Below are 22,701 nucleotides of genomic sequence, written 5' to 3' on the forward strand. Positions count from 1 at the left end.
AATCAGAAGCAGTATCTATCTCCAAGGCCGGAGGGAAGGGGAGGCTCTGAGCCAATCAGAAGGTATATCTATCTCCAGAAGCGGACACAAGGCGGGGATCTTAACCAATCAGAAGGAGTATCTGTCTCCAAGTGGGGCGGGAAGGCTGGACTCTTAGCCAATCAGAAGGAGTATCTGTCTCCAGGGGCGAAGAGAAGACCCGACTCTTAACCAATCAGAAGGGGGGATCTGTCTCCGGGGCGGAGGACCTGATTGGGATCGGGGGAGCGCGCACGCGCCATCTGTTGGCTGTAGCCGCGCGCGCTGTGGGCTGGGGCGGGGCTTGGCCGGGGCGGGGTAGAGTGTAAACACGAGTAGGCAGTCGTTGGGAGGAAGGTGCGTCTGTGGTGTAGCCGTTGGTCTAGGATACCGCTGCCTGGCCGGCCATGGCGGCCTCTCCCGTGGAGGTGGTCGGGCTGCCGAGCGAGGAGGTGAGGTTCGTTGCGCGGCCCTAGGTTCCCAGTTTTCCGGAAGGGAGGCGGGCGGCAGCTGCTTTTCGCTCTCTCCATCCGCTCCCCTCCGCGGTGCCGGACCCTCCCCCTGACAGGCCTCTTCTGTTGGTATGAGGGCCTGTGACTGTGAGTCCCTGTCGTGGGGGGCCGGGGGGCCCTCCCCTGCCTGTGCCGGCCTCAGAGTGATGCCGGGCGGTGTAGGCAGGGGAGGAGCCCAGGCTGTGGCTGTCGTGGGCAGTGGGCTGGGGCTGGCAAAAACCTACCTGTTAGGGGCTGGGATGTGACCCATCTAGCGGCTGTCTGCCTCCCTCTCTGAAGGTGGCAGCAGGGCTCCCAGTGTCCTGCCCAGAGGGCGCTGGCTGCTGGGTAGTCCTGTCATCCGGCGATGGCCCCTCGGGCGAGGTGTTTGGGTTGGTAACCTGGTAACTTCCTCGTCTAGTGGTAACAGAATTTACTGTTGGTAGACGCTCCAGTGATTATCTGGATAAGAGAAGTTAACTGTATGCTATGAATGGTTTCTGGATTGCTTGCCTCTTTGAACAAAATATGAAACTTTTCTGTAGGATACTTCCTAAATCTACCAAAGTCAATATTCCAATAATCTGAACTAATACTTGTTTGTAAACAATGCATAGGGAGGATAAGGGAGACTAGATGATCCACTTTTTCTAACCACACTAAGAAACTTTAGGTCTGGGCTGTGCGCTTTTTGGGGGGGGGGGTAGTGTAATTAAAATGTTAACTCTTGGGTAACAGTGATTTTATAAACTTATGTTGTGAGTTTGCAACCTGAAGGAGGTAATGAAGGGTGTAATATATGTAGGTGGTTTAAATTGCACAAATGTATGCAGGATGTAGATATTGGCCATCTGGGAGGAATAAAGTAGCAAATAGTTCATGGCTCTTTATTAGTGAACTTTGCTTCAGTTGAAGGTACAATCCTTGAAGTTTTCCAGTTGTGGATAAACTTAGGGGTACCACTCTTGTATACTATCTGTAATACACCTGTGAAATATGAGTAGGAACAACTTTCTTGAGGGACTGCTGGTGGCATACACTCTTGCCAAGACAAATAAACTCAACTTTTTTTTTCCAGGTGTGTAGTGATTAAAAGTTGTTTCCATTGGAGAGCACTTTGGTGTCCTGTGTGAAATGCCTGGAGTGTTATCTTTGAACCAGCAGGGTGTATTTTACCAAAGCTGGCTTTGATCATCTCTTGTGTATCAGAACATATACATGCTTTATGGAAATGGTTACCTTGCAACCTTTGCCACTATTTGAATGGTTCACAAACATTAATTTGTTTTTACAAAACCCCTCTGAGGTAAGGGAGTGGTAGTATCCACATTTTTACAGGTGGGGAACTAAGGCACTGAGATTAAGGTCAGAGGTATCGACTAATTTTTTTTTTTTTTTGAATGCTCAATTGGAGTCAAAGAGCCTGATTTTTTTTTTTTGAGTACTTGGCATTATATAGCATGTATATGTTAAAATACAGTTGCCATTGACTTGACTTGAGTTCTGGCTATGAGTTCTCAGCACTTCTGCAGATTGGATCCATGGTCTCAAATTGAATATCCAGAAAATGAGGCACACATCATTAGTGACCACCAGTAAAAAGGTTGGTTTAAATAATTTCCTTACATCACACACAAACTTTATGGTAGAAGTAGGGGTAGAATCCAGTTCTCTAGGGCATGTTTCAACTGCCTTAACCAGGAGACAGTCCTTTCTCTTCCTGTCATCTCTTGCCTTTTTCACTACACACCGTCCAGTTTCTGCAGCAAATGATGAAGGGGCCCTACAGACAATAGCCTCCTTTACTACACAGCCCTGATTTGCCTCAGCAGCTAGTCTGTCTTTGTGCATTGAATGAGGCAGGGGTCCTATGGAAAAAGTAGTATGTGATCATGTAATCAAAGAATGTATCATGACGCATACACACAAGGGGGCTGAATTAAAGTTACACAAACCATCTTAATTTTGGCATTTCCTAACTTTTGAATGTTTGACTTTTGTAATCTTAGTGTTTTAATGTTTTTTCATGAGTAATCTTAGATCTCTCTATCCATTTCTTGCCCTCATCTACTTAGTATTACACTAGTCACTGAACACAAAACAGACAAGTGTGCAGATAATTCTTTTGCAAACGCTACTGTCTCAATAAAGTTTTGAAAAATTATGTTGACAAATCTCCTCTTACTCCAGTTGTTAACCCTGACCCACAGGTACTGGCTTCTAATTTTCCCCAGAGGTGTTGAATCCCCACTTAGCCCCAGACCCCACCCCACCTGCATCTCTTCTCCCAAACCCCCACCCCGTCCCTGAACTTCCCAGCCCTGCTCCACCCCAGATCCCTTCCCCCAAGTGCGCCCCGTCTCTGCTTCTCCCCATGCCGCCCAGCGCCTCCTGCACTCCTCTGAACAGCTGTGCTGTGGCATGCAGGGTGCGCCAAGAGGGAGGGAGAGGAGTTAATTCGTGGTGGCTGCAGGCAGGTGGGAGTGGGTGGGTGCTTGGCTGCTGTTGGGTGCTAAGCACCCGCTAATTTTTTTTTCTGTGAGTGCTCCACAGAGTCTGCGTTTATGCCTTGAGCTAAAGAAAGCAATGCTTTAAAGTGCATTTTCCACCTCCAGGTGGAACTTTCTTTTACAGTGCTCTTTTCCTGAGGCTGTTTTTAAAAATCACTCAGAAGCTTTAGCTAGTGCTGAAAGAGGAGTCTGACCTGTCTTTATGAAATGGGTAGCTGTGTGCACACTAAATGTGTGCTCTAAAATTGTCTGCTTGGTTAAAGGTTGCAAATCCAGGTGATAGTTCGGAACTGTAAATTTGTGTACAGACTAAATTATGACTGCCTCTCTACCAGGGTAGTGGTGATCCTGCTGATGTTTCTTAAATGTGCTTGCGTTAGTACTGGTGCAGTTCTTGGTGAAAAGTCCTTGGCTGTGGGATTTAATTCCTTCAGGTGGCACACAAAATCTCAGCCTTACTGACTTGTAGTCTTGCATTTTTCTCTTACTTTCATTGGTCAAGCATTTGCTATCACTGGGACACTTTAATCTGTTGAAGGAGTACAAGGGAAGACATTTCTTCTGTCTGCTTTGGGTGGTTGAATCTGCCTCAGTATGGAACAGCTTCCATATGAGGAGAGATTAATAAGACTGGGGCTTTTCAGCTTGGAAAAGAAACTGCTGAGGGGAGATATGATTGAGGTCTATAAAATCATGACTGGAGTCAAAAGTAGATAAGGAAGTGTTTACTCCTTCTCATAACACAAGAACTAGGGGTCACCAAATGAAATTAATAGGCAGCAGGTTTAAAACAAACAAAAGGAAGTATTTCTTCACACAACGCACAGTCAACCTGTGGAACTCCTTGCCAGAGGATGTTGTGAAGGCAAGACCATGACAGGGTTAAAAAAAAACCTCAATAAATTCTTGGAGGATAGGTCCATCAATGGCTGGGCAGGAATGGTGTCCCTGGTTTCTGTTAGCCAGGAGCTGGGAATGAGTGACACGGGATGGATCACTTGATGATTACCTGTTCTGTTCATTCCCTCTGGGGCACCTGACATTGGCCGCTGTCGGAAGACAGGATTCTGGGCTAGATGGACCTTTGGCCCTACTGGGTCAGACCATTCTTATGTAATGGGTGCAGCCTATTTTAAAAGCAATCTACTAAAATTGAAGGGGAAAGGTATCAACCGGTGTTAACTTCTAGTTCCTAAATTAGACATTACAAGAGCAATCTCAGTTGTGTATGCTGAAAAAAGGAAGTGTTATTCCTTACAAGTTGGATATAGACCAATATTGTCATACTACAGATGTAGGGCTGGCAAAGAAGCCTGCCCAGAATATGACAAAATATGTATTCAACCAAAATGCCTCCCTTTTCTCCTACTGGAAGACGTTGAAAATGGATCTATAGCTACACAATGAAATTGTTTCCAGATGAATAATGACTTCATAGCCTATTTAGTTAAAGAAGCATATCAAAATTCTTTCCTATGTACTCTGCCTGGAGAGAACCCTTCTGATCACTTGTTGAATTAAGGACACTTTTTTTTTGGCTTGTAAATTGCAGAGTATTTCAAAATTTCCAAAACAGAACTCTTGTGGTGCCAAGGTAGCAGATGTTTTGAATTCTTCATGTTGCATTTCAGGGATCAGTTTAGTAATAGGACACTATGGTACATTTCCTACTTCCATGCACTTCATATTTCAATCTTGCATCCACTTTTCAGAGGACTTCCATTACACAAAAGCTCATGTTTTCTGAAAATCACAAAAGACTTTTTATGAACATCTGGCATTTCATGAATTCCAAAAAGTATTCTCATCTAAATTTCTCATTCCTTAGCATGTACTTCTTGGCAATGTAGCTTCTTATGTTGGCCAGGGCCATCAGGCTAAAAGGTTTTTACTACCCAAAAACCAATAGAGAATTTAAAAAGCAAAAAAAAGGAAAAAATTAATCTCCCAATCCATTACTTATCTGTCTGAAACCAAGTAGACCTCCCCTCTTTCTTTCTATCTAGCAGAAGAACTTTCTTCTGCTCAACCTCTTCTCTACCTAATTCTGAGGCCGGTCACTACTTCCTCTACTACTCAGCCCATGTGGCAGGGCAAGAAGTCTGGGAACCAGTGGAGAGGAGGGGAGACAGATCTGACGAGGAGCCAAGGTGCAGGGGAAGAACTGAGACTAGCTGGGCAAGCAGACTGGGTCAAGGAGCCAGGGGAAATGAGGATTATGAGGATGGTTGAAAGCCCTGGGAAGGGAGGCTGGAACTGGGAGTTGGTGGATTGAGAACAAAACCAGTGGGGCCTAGGAATACATAGGCAAGGAGATGGGGAGAAGGAGTAGGGCAGAACTGGGAAGGGGGAGACTTGGATGGAGGAGTCTGGAGGGGTAAGACTGAGACTTGCTGGGGAAGGAATCTAGGATCCGAAGTCTGAGGAGTGGAGGCTGGAACTGGGACAAGGAGCCAGTGGTGGGACAGACAGCTTGGAGGGGACAAGGCGGAAGAGGTCAAGCTTGCAGGAATGGACAGAAGAGTTTCTGCCCACTAAAGCATATACCCCTTCTGAGCCTAGGATGGATCTCAAGATTTCCTGAGGCTCACCATTCCTCTGCTGTCAGCAAATATCTGTGAAACTCATGAAGTGTGCATCTCATCTCCCTGTAGTGCAAGTCCACATAAAAGTTAGCTCACCTATTACTGCTGTCACTTACACCATTGGATGAGGTCTGAGACATGGATCAAAGATTCCAGCTTTGTTGAAATCCAGTGTGGTGTCAGTATGACACTACATGATCGAATTTGTTTTTCCCAGGTTTTTAAAAACCTGGGAAATTACACATACAACTGCCCAACCTTAAGTTGGTCCCCTTGTGCATATGTATTATGATAAAGTCTAATTAATGATCACATACTATTTTTTTCCCCACAACACCCAGGCCTCATTCAGCACACAGCATAGACAATGCTCATTTAATGAGCAATTATTCAATACTTTTCTACTCATTGTTTAATGTTTGTCCCATTTCTTTACTTAGTGCTATCCAAACCCTGCTGTGAAGACAGAATTATTAATTTCCATATGGGCAGTTCTTTGGTGCTCACCACTACAGGATCTGAATGCTGCTCAAATATTAATTATTTTCAAAATACGCCTGTGAAATGAGTGGATATTTGATCACACTTTACTGATTAAATTCAGAAGTATCCACTAATTTGGGGTGCCCAATTTGAGACCTGATTTTTGAGTACTTAGCATTATATAGAACTTGATAGGTTCAAATGACAGCTCCCACTGACTTCAGTTGCAAGTGCTCAGCACTTCTGTAAATCAGACCTTAGTGTCAAGTTAGGCACCAAGAAATTGAGGGACATGCAGTTAGTCACCACCTGTGAAAAACTTGGTTAATGTGACTTGTATAACATCGCAACAGAATTCGGCGGCAGAGGCAGGCTTGGAATCCAGTTTTTCATGATGGCATTCAACTTCCTTAACAATGAGACCATCCTTTCTCGTCCTTCAGTTCCTTACTTCATTCACTATACAGCTTCCAACTTCTGCAGCAAATTACCCATGGGTCCTACAGTCGCCTTCACTACATAACATTGATTCATCCCCAGAGCAGCACTAACTTGTGCACTGAATGAGGCTGGGATCCTGTGGAGAAAAATGTGGTCATGTAATTAAAGACTACATCATAATGCATATACACAATGATGTCAAATTAAGGTTGCACAGGCAACCTTCATTCTGGCATTGCCTAGGTTTTGAGTCTTTGAATTAATAACTTTAACGTTTTAATGTAGTTTTGAGTGTACTGTACCTATTGATAAATCAGGAAATAGTAATTGCTATAGATGATATTGAATTGGAATTGCATTATAAGCCAATCATTTTTTCACCTACACAGAACTTTCTGAAAACTTTTTGGTCTGAAACTCTCCTTGCTTAATCTCAACCTTGAGATGACCTTTGTGTTAAGTTTTAAGAAAAGAAGGACTTTTGAGCGATGTGAGTTACTGTAGAATGGGACAAAGTGTACTTGGTAGTCAGATGCTTATTCTCATGTGACTTTTTTTTCCAGTTTTGCAGCTGCCCTACTATAACCCATCTTTGTGGTTATAACTGAGGGAATAATTGGTGTTCCGGTTTTTTTTCCAGTTTGCAAGCTGGACTGAAAAAAAAAAATGGTTTGGGTTGAACAAAAACTCTTCTCCCTCCCACGTTTTTTTCACAAATTAAGAAACCTGAAAACTTCATTTTGGAAACACTGCTGTATGGTGTTTCTTCCATTTGGACCACCAGCTGGTGAGTGAAATTGACATTGTCCGTTCTGAAACAGACAAGAATGTCAATTTCACTCACCAGCTGCTGAGGTCCCTGGGCCTGTCACAAACTGAGGACTTGGGGTTTCCAGGTACTATGGGTCTGGGATGGACCCTGGGAGCCCTGGCTGCTGCTGAGTTAAAGTGACATTTGGACAAAACATTTCAGACTTGGTGAATCATTACTGGAAATTTCAGATGAGCTCTAGTTGTGGCAAAACGTATCAAGCCAAACAAGCAGCAGCGAAGGGGGGAGTTCTCATCTCTCTAGCACAGGGGTGGGCAAAGTACAGCCCACTGGCCAGATCCGTCCTGCCAGCCATTTTAAGCCAGCCCTCAAGCTCCCGCTGGTGAGCGGGGTCTCGGGCTTTCCCCACTCCAGCTGGTGCACAGGGTCGGGGTCTGCTCCACACTGCTTCTGGAAGTAGTGGCATGGCCCCCCTCTGGCGCTCCAGCCGGGCAGTAGGGTCGGGGGCTGCACCACAGTGCTTCCGGAAGCAATGGCATGGCCCTGTTCAGGCTCCTATGTGGAGGGGCAGCCAGGGGGCTCTGCTCTGCACACTGCCCCCGCCCCAAGCACTGCCCCTGCAGGTCCCATTGGCCGGGAACAGCGGCCAATGGGAGCTGCAGGGGTGGTGCCTGCAGATGGGGTGGCGTAGGAGCCGCAGTGGGGACATGGCTGCTGCTTCCAGAAGCCCCTTAAGTTAAGCACCACCTGGAGCCTACACCCCTGAGCCTCTACCTGTGCCTCCTCTTGAACCCCTTGATCGCATCCTGGAGCACCTTCCTGCACCCCAAACCCCTCATCCCCAACCTCACCCCAGAGCCTGCACCCCAAGCTGGAGCCTGCACCCCTGCCCCAGCCCTGATCCTCTCCTGACCTCTGAACCCCCTTGGTCCCAGTCCAGAGCACCCCAAACTCCTCATCCCCAGCCCCACCTCAGAGCCCGCACCCCGAGCTGGAGCCCTCACCCCCCCAACCCCCATGTACCCTACCCTCCCGGACCCTGAACTCCTCATTTCTGTCCCCACCCTGGAGTCTGCACCCCCAACAGAGCCCGCACCCCCTCCCACACCCCAACCCCAATTTTATGAGCATTCGTGACCTGTCATACAATTTCTATTTCCAGATATGTCCCTCGGGCCAAAAAGTTTGCTCACCTCGGCTCCAGCGCCTTATTTACCTCACTTGGATCTGAACATCTGATTAATTGGGACCATTTAATTAAAATGCCTGGACAATCATTCTTTATAAATAATGCAAAAAGCTATAATTATGCAGCTAAGGATTAGAGTTAGGGGCAATTTCACTGCAGAACTAAGAGTAAAGAATTATAAGCAACAGTAGATCTTTAGTGAGACGATTCAGTCCATACTTGTTAGTGGCAAATATTACAAACTAAAAGAGGAGAATTTAATAAATGTAGATAATGTTATAAAATAGTGTTTCTTCCTGTGAAGGAAGATGAATTCATGAGTTACTGTTATTTTAATACAAACCAGTCAGTATTTCTTACTGATGAGATGCTTATTAATTACAAGCTTTTCTGAGCTTGGCTGAGATTGCCATTGAAGCTGACTGGGTAGGAGCTCTTCCTTGTAAAAACAAAACCCACATGGGCATTTTTTGTGGTGAGAAAACTTAAACATGGACCTGACTCCTGTTTCACAAGAGAAACAGTCGTATTTTAAAAAGAAGACTGTAATGGTTTGGTGGTGGTCTTCTGACACTAGAACTAAAACCTGAGTGTTTCTATTGACATTGTTATTACAGCCTTGTTCAGTTAACTATCATTCAAGTCTCAAGTGAAGTTAAAAACTTCACAACAGTTGGAGGTGTTAAGTTCATGTGGTGAACATATCATTGGAACCTGAGATGAAAGCTTACAATATAGCTATGTAAAAATACTTTATGCAATAGCATGGAAGTAGATGCATAGGATTCCATGGCTTGCTATTCTAGTTCAGAATTAGTGACGACGGAGCCACAAATGGGTTATCAAACTGTTTTTTGAGTTACCTACAACAATTCATACTTGTAGCATTGAATTAAATATCTACATAGCATCATAGCTTGTTATAGGCCACCTTCTTAGCTATGATTATTTTAAAATAATTTGATTTATAGCCCTTACTCTGGACTACTGATTAAATGATGATGGGAGACATTGGGATCTTAAAAAACAATTTTTTTAGTCCTATTTCAGAGGTAACACTGGAGAGAGAGAGAAAACATAAGGAACTGTGGGGCCTGCACTGATTAAGTGCAGAAATTTTCAATTTATACAAGGGAATACAAAGCTATGAGTCATCATCATTTCAAAGTGCAGCTGCATGCAAAAGTTTAGGAAATAAGGATCACTTTTGTATAATCTTTGCCCTTTGGTACTAAGTCCATTCACCGGGCACTGGAAGTTTGGAAAAATGTTGGTCACTACGTTTTATTTTTGTTAAGGATCTTGTTTAATCTTCTATTGTTTAATGCAGGGGTGGCCAATCTGTGGCTCTGGAGCCACCTGCTGCTCTTCAGAGGTTAATATGTGGCTCCTTGCATAGGTGCCAACTCCAGGGCTGGAGCTACAGTGCCCACTTTCCAATGTGCTACAGGGTTCTCACTGCTCAACCCCTGGCTCTGCCCCTGGCCTCACTCCACTCCTTCCCCCAAGAACTCCACCCCTTCCCCTGTGCCCTTCCTCCTCTTCCCCCTCCCTGAGCCTCCTATTCACCACAAAACAGCTGATCGCAGCGGGTGGGAGATGCAGGGATGGAGGGTTAGGTACTGATCAGCAGTGCTGCTGGTGGATGGGAGACACTGAGGGCAGGGTAGAGCTGATGTGTTACTGAGGCTCTTTGGCAATGCACATTGGTAAATTCTGGCTCCTTCTCAGGCGCGGGTTGGCCACCCCTGGTTTAATGGCATAGTCTATCAAAACTTATTAAAGAAAGCTGACATTGTTACTGGCATGGCTCAAGACACACTGATGCCATTCCATTTGTAAGACTTTGCCATGTGGTGACTATCTTATGCCTATACGGCTTGTGCAGTTTTAGAGGGCCTTGGACCATATGCACATCTAGAATGGTACTTTGGCTGGCAGGTCAGATTTCCCATCTTTAGTCCTATCTGATTCTGGTAAGCTGTAGTCATGAGGCTTCCCTATTTTATCCTTTGGCTCTCTTGCTGGCATCGTGGCCCTTTCTAATGGGGAAGATGTGGATGATCTGTAGAAAAGGATTCCAAGAAGATGCAGAGTCTCTCAGATATATTAGCCGTGTATGCCCATGGGAGTAGGCCTCCAGATATGGGGTGGCTGAGGTGGAGGGTACTGTCATAGGCATGTGATAAGGGACCTGAACTGGACCCTACAAAACTACTTTGCCCTAGCAAAAGTAATTCATGCTTAAGGTTGCTCAGACATAACAGTGGAATGCTCACCTTCAGGTGAAGCTTTCTTTGGCTTGATTACCTTTCTTCACCCTACCACTGCATTTATTGATTGTAATGGAAAAGTAGTATTACACTGTCAGATCTTGCAAGCTAAGCAGTTTATGCTTGATTAGGAGACCTTCAGGGAGCATTAGGTTAAATTAGTGAGTTGTTACCCTTTCCTGATAGTAATTACTAAAGCATTGGCTCAGTATGGTGTAAAGGGACATTTTTCTCTTGAAAATGTTGTCTTTCAGATGAGACTTAAATGCTCAAGATTACTAAGCTCGAGTTAAAGACCTTGAGTCTTTTACAAACATGTTTTTTGGTTTTTTTTTTTGTTTGTTTGAAAAAGCAGATGTGAACCCTGGCTTTCTGGTGAAATTCCAGTTAAGGTAACATTGTTGAATTGCATTTCATCAATTTCAGTCTGATGTAGTACTCAATTTCTGCACTTTACTGTTAGCTGTTGATTTCTTTTTCACAGGTGGGTCAAATGATCTTGCTCCCTTACATGTCATGTGTGTGGAATGAGGTTTAAAATTATGACACTACACTAGAGCTGCTTGGCAACAATTTTCCACTGGTGTAGTGAAAGCTCCAGGTGGCCACTAATGTGTGTTGGTTTTTTTCTTTTTAACTACATTGTCTTAAACCCTGTTCAGAGCAAGACTGAATGACACTATGTTTAAACACATAAATGGCTGCAGTAATGATCCTACTGGTGGAAAAGTGTAAAAACAACAACAAAAACTTGTGTAAGGAGGGCTCAGTAGCCATTTCTTAAATGATGAAATGGGTTTAAAAATAATGCCATGTGTTCTAATGCTAGTTCAGCTGCACCCATTGCTGACACTTATCAGGTACAGGTGGTCTGTCTGTTGAGCCAGGGAGTTGGTCAAATTGTGTCTTGGGTCACCAGTACATCTGCTTTTAGCATTCTGTGATCTCAGCATTTTTATAGAAGTTGGCTTGTGCCCATTGCCTTTTGCTGCTTTCTGATGTATAAATATCTAAATTCTTATTTTCTTTTAAAGTTTGGACAAATCTAGAATGTTAAGTATAGTTGTTCCTGATTTTGCTGAAGACTACTTGAGGGGAGAATTTCTGAACCTGTATTATTGAGCTTCACCTTAACTGAGTTGCTAATTCTAACAGTTTCTCTTGAACAGTCACTCATTTCAGATGCATATTGTTGAACACTTGAATAAAAATTCCTCCTCCATTCGGTTGCTCAGCTTCCAGTGTCAAATTTTGTAATACCATTACTTCACTAATTTTCCAGTCACTGAGTGCACTGAGATAGAGAAGAGCTTCATTCAAATACTTAGACAAAACTCAATAATGCTTTTGGAAGGAAGGTTGAGGGAGACTTCCAGGTGTTTATAGATAATACAGAAGCAAATAAGATGTGTACCCAATCTCATTGATCTATGTCACCTTTAACTCCAGGGATGTTTCTGTGTGTATAGAAGATTCAGAACTCTGCTTCCTGATTCTCTTATTTCCAGTAATCATCTAGTTGCTATGAATACATTTCCTCTGGCTGCTGATGGGAAACAAAGTTGAAACATTTGCTAACTGTTCTTAGGCTTGGAAATTTCTATGGAGTGATGGCACTTATTAATCTGTGATTTCTGTGTTCATTTTCAAAATGCAAGCTCCTTACAGGTTAAGTGTTGGATAGATTGAGAGGTAGAATGCTGGTTTGGGAAGCATGCTGGAAAAGGCACTCCATAAATTAATATTGTAAAAAGGTTTTTATGCTAGCAATAAATGAGTGTAACTCATGCCATACAGTGATCTTAGACTTGGTGCATTTCTGTCATGCCATTTCATAATGGTGTTTAGCGATTCATAGAGACAAGATAGATGAGGTAATACCTTTTTATTGGAACAACTTCTGTTGGTGAAAGAGACATTTTCGCACTTACACAGTGTCTATAGTGTAATGGTCTTTGTTTTGTTTTTTTTTTTAAAGTGGCACAGAGTCTGAGCCCAGGTCAGCTGACTTGGGATTGTGGGACCATAAAATTGCCGTATAGATGTTTGAGCTGAAGCGTCCCTGAGACACTCCTTGCCAGGGAAAGGTACTCTGTATCACTGCTAAACACAAGGTGGAAGAGATTGTTTAACATAAGTAGTTCACCTTGAATGGTCTCTTACAATACGTATTAAAATCTCTACAGTCATAGGACAAAAAGGGGGTTAGTGGGTTTGCAGATTGTTGTAATAAGTCATAAATCCAGTGTCCTAAATCCATGAATTTTAGTGTCTAGCAAAGTTATGACTTCATGAAATTAGGCAAATTGTCTCTCTCCTTTAGAGATCATCGCATCTACTTACCCAAAACATAGCTTGTGTAAAGCCAGCTCTTGAATTCTTAGTTCATTCTCTTCTTCTTGTCATTGTTTTCTGCAGCTCTTTGACTATCCTTATGTACTGCAGTACACAGAACACTTCTCAAGTCTAGATTCTGTTCTCTTCCCCTCACCAGCACCCCAATTTCCATGATCATCTAACTCAGTTTATTCTGTTGTGCTCTCCATCAGACTTTAATGTGAACTTTTAAATTGTTAGTATGTTTTCTCACTTGAGCTTTCAGTACTCGCACATCAGAAAAATAGCAGAGTGGAATAACTTGGGTCTTGGCTGCTATGCTCTTAATTTATACTGTGTGCAGACTGAAGATCTTAATAATTCACATCATATTGACTTTAATGTGTAGTCTGTCATGCTTTTGATTAATTACTGCGCTGTTTGATTTGCTGTAACATCCTTTATTTGAATACTGTTTTGAAACTGCATTTGTTGGCTAAGTTTAGTGGTGACTGTTTCTTGACCTATGCAAATAGGGGAAAATAAGAATGTGATTAGAACAAAAGAATAGCAGGATGTTTTCACCCCAAGCCATTGTTTCATTACCAGCTAAGATCAGTGCAAGACTTAGACATTTTAAATTTTGAAAAGGATGATGTAGAATAGCCAACATTAAACACTGATCTTCTTTAAAACTGCTTGAATAACTTATGCTAGATTTTAAATGTTTTCAAACCAAATTCCCTATTCTGCTCTAGATGGCTTATAATACCTTGTGTGAATTCCTTCGGTAGTAGGAGTATTGCGAAAGCAAAGCTGTGAAAAAGTTGCACTCTGAGTTAAAAGCATGATGCTAGATGAAATACCTGCTCTTTTTAGAGGCTCATCTAATATGTAACCCCTGGTACAGCCTTTTTCTTGAATGTATTCTACTCTGTACTTAGAACTTTTTAAAACCCATCTTTAATGTCAAACATTATACCCATTTTACTACTTAGACATGTCTAGAAAACAATGATGGTATATATGCTGTGACATTTAAATGCCTGTCAGGGTTTATAACTATCAATACACTGTAGTCATCACTACGAAGGTAGTAGTTACGGGTTCAGTTTCTCTCAGTAGCTATTGATGAAGAATGCACACTAATGTGGATAGCAAATTCCAACTCTGCTACAGAATACTGTTGAATCAAGATGGGCCAAAGAGCACTTACAGTGACATGGAGTCTTCATAGTCACTGGAATAGCTAATGGTATTTTTGTAGAGCAGTGGTTCTCAGCCTTTCTAGACTACCGAAGCCCTTTCAGAAATCTGATTTGTCTTGCATACCCCAAGTTTAACCTCACTTAAAAACTACTTGCATACAAAATCAGACATAAAAATACAGAAGTGTCACAGCACATTATTACTGAAAAATTGCTTACTTTCTCATTTTGTCTGTATGAAATTTTAGTTTGTATTGACTTAGCCTGTTGTAAAACTAGGTAAATACCAGCATGAGTTGATGTACCCGCCGAGGTACACATACTCCTCATTGAGAACCCACTGTTCTACAGCTTTGCTAAGAGTAGACTTGACTTAACTTATTATTCACCAATTCCATTTTCTACTTGGGGGATTTAATATCTCTGACCCTTCCAGTGATTGTCCTCAAAATATATTCAGCTTGATAGTCAGCATATCTTGTGTGCCAGTTGCTGCCTGGATTTGAGGAGCATTCTCAAATATTATGTTCTGCATAGCAAATGCCTTCTGCTTTATTGAATACTTAATTCAATAAATTCCTCTTGCTGCTTTAGTCAAAACAGTACAATAGCTCTCTAGCAGACATCAGGAATAAATACGCTGTGACTGGTGCTGAAAGATGCGTTACTGTTTTTTTTTCCCCCCCATGCTACTGCTCTGACTCTTTCTCTTCTGAAAGTTAATAGCTGAAAATAATCTTTATCTGTATTGCAAAATACTTCCGATACCTGCCAACACTAATTGCTGTCACTACAGGTACTGCAAGAATGTTCAGTGTCTGAAACGAGACCTGTATCAGCATTTATTTTCCTGGGAGTTTTACGAGTTTAGACCTGGGTGCTACTAAACTTCCAACATGAAGCATGGCATCTTCATGACTATCATGTTTTGGTGGTGAGCCATTAACTCACATATTGTACAGCTTCTAATTGTTGAGTTAGTCACATGACCTGGTAAAATTTGAAAGTTGTTGTGTTTACTTCTATCCACATATAAGCTATTCCCTTTACTAGTATAGCTGACTGTTTAGAATTGCCTTTGTTGACCAGTTAGAGGTCTCTAGCGTCTGAACATTGTATGGGATGCTTGTTGATCAGCTGTTTCATGGTATGAAGGTACTGTCAGTATTCTGATAAGCTGAACTAGTAGCTTCATCTGTAGTTAAGGTTGCCTAACGCTTCCTATCATAAGTTTTTCATTTGCTTATAATGCTGCCAAACTTTAACTGTGTAGGCTGATATCTTCCATGTTTGCTGTCAGCCTCAGGATGAACTTGTTTTAGAAAGGTTTCAGAGTAGCAGCCATGTTAGTCTGTATCTGTAAAAACAAAAGGAGTACTTATGGCACCTTAGAGACTAACAAATTTATTAGAGCGTAAGCTTTTGTGAGCTACAGCTCACTTCAGCTGTAGCTCACAAAAGCTTACGCTCTAATAAATTTGTTAGTCTCTAAGGTGCCACAAGTACTCCTTTTGTTTTAGAAAGCTTTAGTTAAAACAGCTCAGTAGTTTTGAAGTATGAAAAAAACCTGTCAGTACTTGATTTGTTAAAACCATTTTTAATGTGGGTTTTGCCAACAGACTGAAAGTAGTTGAGGTGTGGAATATTTATTTTAAGTTGGTAGAAGTATACTATAAGCATAACAGCAAAGTAAGCCTTCTCCAAATAGCATTCTATATTAGTCCTATTTTTTTGTGTGTAGATCAGTTTATCCTGACTCTTGGATTTGCATGGTTTCTAAAGATAGGAATTTCAAATTTATTTTGTGAAGAGTGCCAAATTCCTTTCACACTCATGGTCTATGGATCTGTATATACACTTAGGTCCTAATACCAACCTCAGTGAAATCCAACCCATACAAATGAGAAATGGTGCTTTGCAGTGTCTGCCAACTCTCTGACAGAAGCTTGGAGCTTGCACAGCTCAGCACCAGTTCTTCTCTGCATTGCTAATGCATGATTCTGCAGTATTTGCACAACCTAAGGGAGTACTGCTACAGTTGGGATTACAACGAGGATGACGCAGAGATATTTCAGCACAGTAACTGGATGCTGATGGACAGGTGAAATACAATGCTGGGTTGCTGAACACATTCACAAAGCAGTTCCACATGGTGGAGCACCATTTCTGGGCCCAAGAAAGGAGAATTGAGTTCTGGGATTGCATTGTAATGCAAGTTTGGGATGATGAGCAGTGGCTGCAGGAGTGTGAAAGTCCACGTTCCTGGGGCTATGTATCAAGCTGCCCCCAGCCCTCCAGTGCAGGATCATCAGAATTGAGAGCAGCATTGCCAATGGAGAAGCATGTGGCGATTGCACTCTGGAAGCTTGCAACATTGGATTGCTACTGGTCAGTGGCCCGTCACTTCGGAATTGGAAAATCTGCAGTGGGGGCCATTCTGATTCATGTGTGTGAGGCCACTAATTGTCTCCAGTTATGCAGGACTATGATTCTCGGCGATGTACAGGAAACAGTGGATGGATTTGCAGCAGTGGAGTTCCTGGACTGTGGTGGGGCAATAGAGAGGACGGATCCCTATTTTGCCTGCATTGCCACAATAGAAAGGGCTACTTTACTGTGGTTCTGCAAGTGCTAAAAGATCACTGGAAGTGCTTCTCTGATTTCAGTGCAGTCTGATCAGAGAAGGTGCGTGATGCTTGCATCTTTAAGAACACACGACTGTTCAGAAAGTTGCCAGTTGGCACAGTCTTTCCTCGCCACTGGATTACTACTGGTGATACTGAAATGCCAGTAGTGATTCTGGGGGACCCAGCCTACCTCTTGCTCCCCTGGCTCATGAAGCTGTATTCTGGCCATCTTAACAGGCACCAAAGAATGATTTAGCTACTGGCTCAGCAAGTGTAGAATAACAGTTGAATGTACTTTTGGTAGATGGAGGAATGCTGGAGTTTTTTATTCACTAGATTTGATTTCTGTGAGGAAAAACATCCCACTGCTTGTAGTTGCATGTTGTATACTGCTTAATATCTGATTGGCAAAGGAGGGAAGCTGCTCCAGGGTGGAGGGTGAGGTTGACATGCTGTCTGCTGAATTGGAACAGCCGGAGGGCCATTAGAAGCAGGGCCGGTGCAAGGATGTTTCGCACCCTAGGCGAAACTTCCACCGTGCGCTTGCCGGCTCAGGGAGCCATGCGGCAGCTCCCTGCCCCCACCCCCTTCTTCCCCTCAGCCTGGGGAGCCATGCGGCAGCTCCCCGCCCCAGCTCACCTCTGCTCTGCCTCCTCCCTGAGCACGCCGCCGCTATTCCACTTCTTCCGCCTCCCAGGCTTGCGATGCCAGTCAGCTGTTTGGCGCCGCAAGCCTGGGAGGGAGAGAAGCAGAGCGGGGCGGCGTGCTCAGGGGAGAGCTGGGGTGGGGAGCGGTTCCCCTGCGTGCTGCACCCCCTACCTCAGCTCACCTCCGCTCTACCACCTCCCCAGAGTGCACTTTTGGCCACCCCCAACCACTTGGCACCCTAGGCGGCCACCTAGTTTGCCTAGTGGTTGCACCAGCCCTGATTAGAAGAGCCAACCGTGGAGCTCTGTGGCTGAGGGAGGCTTTAAAAGAGCACTTTACTAGTCAGCCACAGTAGAGTTCTGTTTTTTCTGTGAAATAGTGACGTTACATTCTATATGATTTTATGAAAATATGCTAATGAGGGTGAATATAATGTAACTGTAATATCTTTCATGCAAAAGGTCTCTTGTAAGGTATCATTACAAAGCTTATACTCTGAGTGTGGTCATCCTATTTGTATGAATGTATCATTCTTGTATTGGAAACTAGAGTTATGAAATATAACTCTGAGATCTTATTGTAATTATGCAAAGTGTGGGCCATTAATGGTGGCTTGGAATCTTGATGGCTCCCATTAACAAGGACAATTGGTTGTATATGGCTCTGTTTACTTGTAAGTGTTCTTGTATATGTGTGTGCTGGCAATTGGTCATGTCACCTGAACTGGAATCCATCTTTAACCTGGTGCTTTTCCATTTAGAAGGAGGGGTGTGAACCCAGAAGGGACAAAGGATTCCCACTTTGTGCAAAAGATATATAAGGGGGTGGAACAGAACAAAGGGGGCTACAGTCATGAGAAATCCCCTAGCTACCACCTGAGCTGGAAAAAGGACTGTATTGGGGAAAGGATTGGGCCCAGATTGGGAAGGCATTCAGTCTGTGAAAAAAGCCTATTGAAACATCTCTGAGGGTGAGATTTATCTGTATTCAGTTTTCTTACTGTATTAGGCTTAGACTTGCATGTTTTGTTTTATTTTGCTTGGTAATTCACTTTGTTCTGTCTGTTATTACTTGGAACCACTTAAATCCTACTTTTTATATTTAATAAAATCACTTTTTACTTATTTAACCCAGAGTATATATTAATACCTGGGGGGAGGGGGGGAAACAGCTATGCATATCTCTATCAATTTATGAGTTTACCCTGTATAAGCTTTATACAGGGTAAAACAGATTTATTTGGGGTTCGGACCTCATTGAGAGTCAGGTATCTGAGTGCTGGAGACAGGAGCACTTAGGCTGTTTTCAGTTAAGCCTGCAGCTTGTGCGGGATATGGTTCAGACTTGGATCTGTGTTTGCAGCAGGCAAGCATGTCTGGCTCAAACAAGGCAAGGCACTGAAGTCCCAAGCTGGCAGGGAAAACCGGCTCCAAGGTAGTCTAGGCAGGTCAGGTGTCAGTCCCAAAGGGGTTTCTGTGATCCAACCCATCACCAGTGTGTTTTGTGTATTTTAGATTTTATGTTGGTAATAGGGTGACCATATTTCTCGAAGGGAAAATGGGGACACCATGTGGGGCTAGGTCAGGTCTGGCTCCAGTTGCACGTGGGGCTGGGGTCACTGTTCACCAGAGATCTGCCTGTCCCCCGCACGTGTGGGGTTGGGGCTGATGTTGCTGGCGTTGACCCCCTGCATGGGGCTGGCATCGATGCACATGCCCCCACCACATTCCTCTGCACTGTACTGTTTTGACAAAAGTGGGTCTTTGTCCCATTTGCTCTTGCCAACTTGATCAGTTGGCAAGAGCAAATGGGACAAATGCCGACTTTTGCGCCCCCCCTCCAAAAAAAAAAAGAGAGTCAGGATAGGGCTTAAAGGACTGTCCTGGCCAAAATGGGACTTGCGGTCACCCGAGTTGGTAGGGTCTTTGCCTGCTGCTGAGTTTCATAATGCTTGAAGTACATTCATAAATATCACTGGGCCTTTGCCTTCTGCTGTATATTCCACAACTCCTGGTGTGAACTCATAAAAATATTTAGGCTTTCTAAAAATAGAACTTCAGTTTTGTTAACTGCTGTTTGGCATACAATAAAATCCAAATAAAAACAAACAAGGTTAAAAGCTTTTGCCAACAATCCTGAGTGAAAAAGAAATAAACAGTAAACATTTTATGCCCATGTATGTAAGCTGTAGTCCAATGAAGTTCATTGTGGCTGTATACACACCAACCTGTGATAATTTTTTTTTCACGGGTCTGGATGTGTGTAGCTAAGGTTCTTATCCCACTGTGGGGTGGTAGAGGTAAGGATATACGCCACAGTGCCATGTGGAATGCTGGGGGTGCAAAGAGCAGTAGCCAAGGAGTTCTCAATGACTGCAAAGGTTGCTGAGTGTGATCTTTGGGCTATAGGCCAGCCATGCTCTGCAACTCTTGTGTGTTGCCTGAGCAACCCCATTATGTCATGGTGCATTTCCCACTCTCAGTGCAGCAGCCACTGTAGAATACAAAAGAGGAGGAAAGACTGAGAATAAAGGGTCCTCTAAGATCTTTGATCATGGTCCAAGACAACTGTGGCTTGAAGGAGCTCACAAAATATCGCCTTCCTAGTCCTCTTCTTTGTCATTCTGATCAGGGTCAGACATTCAGCAGTTGTAGAGCAGGGGGAGACCCCTCAAGGCCACAGTGCCAGGGGCTGCTGATAAAAACATACACTGTTAGATTTACAGTCACAACAGAAAGGGGGGAAGTCTCTCAACTCCCTTTACGTGACTCTCCCAAATACCCTTAATAAGAAATGCTTATTGACCCTGCAGCTTTGGAGCACCTTGCTACAGACTTCTCTAAAGCTCAAAACCATGGTGAATATGGCCTGGCAGGGGGGAATAATTTCACATGTTCCTATATGGTTTGGCCCCCTCTCTTGGTACAGGGAAATGACAGTAAATGTATTGGCACTGTTCTCACAAGCAATGATTTTTGGCTGATATCTCTCACTTAAGGGTGACAGAGGCACAAAGCCCAGTTGTCCTAAAGCTACCCTGCCCCCATTCAACCCCCCTATTCCCTGCCCCCTGACTACCACCCCAAACTCCCCTGCCCTCTATCCAGCCTCCCTGCCCCCTTACCGTGCTGCCTGGAGCACCAGTGGCTGGCAGCGCTATAGCCACGCTGTCCAGAGCACCAGGACAGGCAGCCATGCCACCCAGCTGGAGCCAGTCACACTACCGCGTAGCACAGAGCACCGGGTCAGGCTGCTGCTCTGCAGCTGCGCTGCCCGGCAGGAGCTCTCAGCCCCACCATTCAGAGCATTGCGCCGGCGGTGCAGTGAGCTGAGGCTGCTGGGAAGGGGGAACAGCAGGGGAGGGACTGGGAGCTAGCATCCTGGGCCAGGAGCTCAGAGGCCGGGCAGGAGGGTACTGTGGGCCAGATGTGGCCCATGGGCCATAGTTTGCCCACCTCTGTGATAAACAGCATACTTCTCACGGGCCCCTGCATAGCACAGCAAGCCAAAGAAATGAAAAGTGGAGGCTGATTCTACCTCCGTTTGTTGTACTTATACCCAAGCACATGATGCTCACCTAATGTGGATTGTGTAACAAGACTGCCGTACAGCTCTTTTTAGAATATATTCTCTAACCTTTTATTTTCTCACTTTTTATCCCAGTAAAACAATTAAAAATCAATCAGTTTGTCTTAACTTGTGAATAGACCAAGTGCCATTTTTATATGGGGACAAAGGTCCTGGGAAGAATGGAGGGGGGAGAAGGTTTGAGGGAAAGGAAAACAAATAAACAAAACAAAACACACTGCAAAGATTAGTTCATGTACACACTTATCCAAGCTTCCTCCCCCTTTGTCAGAGAGCTCATCTGCGCTTTCCTGGCAGGACTGGCTAGACTCGTCTGGAGTTTCAAATAGTTCTAGGCTCTCAGCGTTTTTTGAGTCCACTGTCCTCTCCTCCCTGCCATGAACAGCAAGGAGGAGGGTCGTTGTTATAGGCATCAACTAGGGATTTAAATATTGTTTTAAAAGTTCATCGGTTAAACAATTAAAATGATATCGTTTAACCGGTTAACAGATTTAAATGGAAAGAGGTTGGGGCTGCTCTGGCCAGCAGACGCAGGCCGGGGGCCACTCCTGAGGTCGGCTTGCAGACGCGGGCCACCAAGGGTTGGGGGTTAACAGTTAGGCTGCGTTAACTGATAAGAGTAATGCTTATTGGTTAACCGCTGACTGCTTTACATCCCTAATATCAACAGTCATCTGCAGGGTACCAATGGGGTGACTGCTAAGATTGGCATGCAGTTCATAGTGAAAGCAGCAGGTCTGCAGTACAGCATCAGGTCTTGTGTTGCTCTCTTGCTTTGTGGTATGCTTAGCATAGTTCCTTCACTTTCATGCTGCATTGCTGCTGATCCCTGTCATGCCCCATTGCCAGCATCCCCCTGCTCAATCTACTCCTAAAGTTGTTGTTTCTGTGAGTGAGCCACAGCTGTACTTGCACAGCCTCTTCTTCACACAGGCCAAGGAGATCCTGTGCTACTTCGCTCTTCCAAGCTGGAATACATCTAATAGCTCTCTCTGTGCATGTAGTTGGCATGGTCAGTTGAGCAATTGGATGCAAACAACAGAGGTGAACTGCTGGTTCTGGTCACCAAGGTGGACAATAAGGAAAAGGTATTTCAAATATACGTGGGGGGGAGCTGAAAGGAGGTCCTGGTAGGAGAACAGGCATCCAGCCTCTGTGACTCCAGGGCAGTGGAGATTGTGACTGGAATTATCACTGCAGGGAGAGAGGAATTGTAGAATTCATGCCGGAGGACTGTTAGTCAACATCACTAATGCAGTGTCTACTCCTGCTGTGTTGACCTCACTAGGATGACCATGGCTCTGTGCTGCTCTGAGATGTGGTGCTACTGCTTCACTGTAACTGGCTGCTTACCAGGTGGGAGACCAATTTAAGTGCAGCCACATGTATAACTAAGTTGATGCAAGTAGATTTGTGTTGACCTAACTTAGTAGTGTTGACCTGGCCTTTGATCCTACCACATCATGGACTTCTTCTCTCCCACTCCTTTCCACTACTAAAGATTTTCAGAAGAGGTTGGTCTTGGATGAAACCATCATGGACAACTGACTTG

General features: G+C 44.1%; 1 protein-coding gene across 1 annotated transcript in view; it reads left to right on the forward strand.

Moving 5' to 3' along the window:
- The first annotated feature begins 345 nt into the window (after positions 1–345).
- Positions 346–22,701, forward strand: part of NEDD4 (NEDD4 E3 ubiquitin protein ligase) — a 127,202-nt gene continuing 104,846 nt past the window's right edge. The window contains exon 1 of the mRNA XM_077827391.1: positions 346–470. Coding sequence (XP_077683517.1) covers positions 426–470 — 45 coding nt within the window. The 5' untranslated portion in view covers positions 346–425. The remainder of the gene's footprint in view (positions 471–22,701) is intronic.

Source organism: Eretmochelys imbricata, chromosome 10 (genome assembly GCF_965152235.1).
Source record: "Eretmochelys imbricata isolate rEreImb1 chromosome 10, rEreImb1.hap1, whole genome shotgun sequence".
Classification (NCBI taxonomy): domain Eukaryota; kingdom Metazoa; phylum Chordata; order Testudines; family Cheloniidae; genus Eretmochelys; species Eretmochelys imbricata.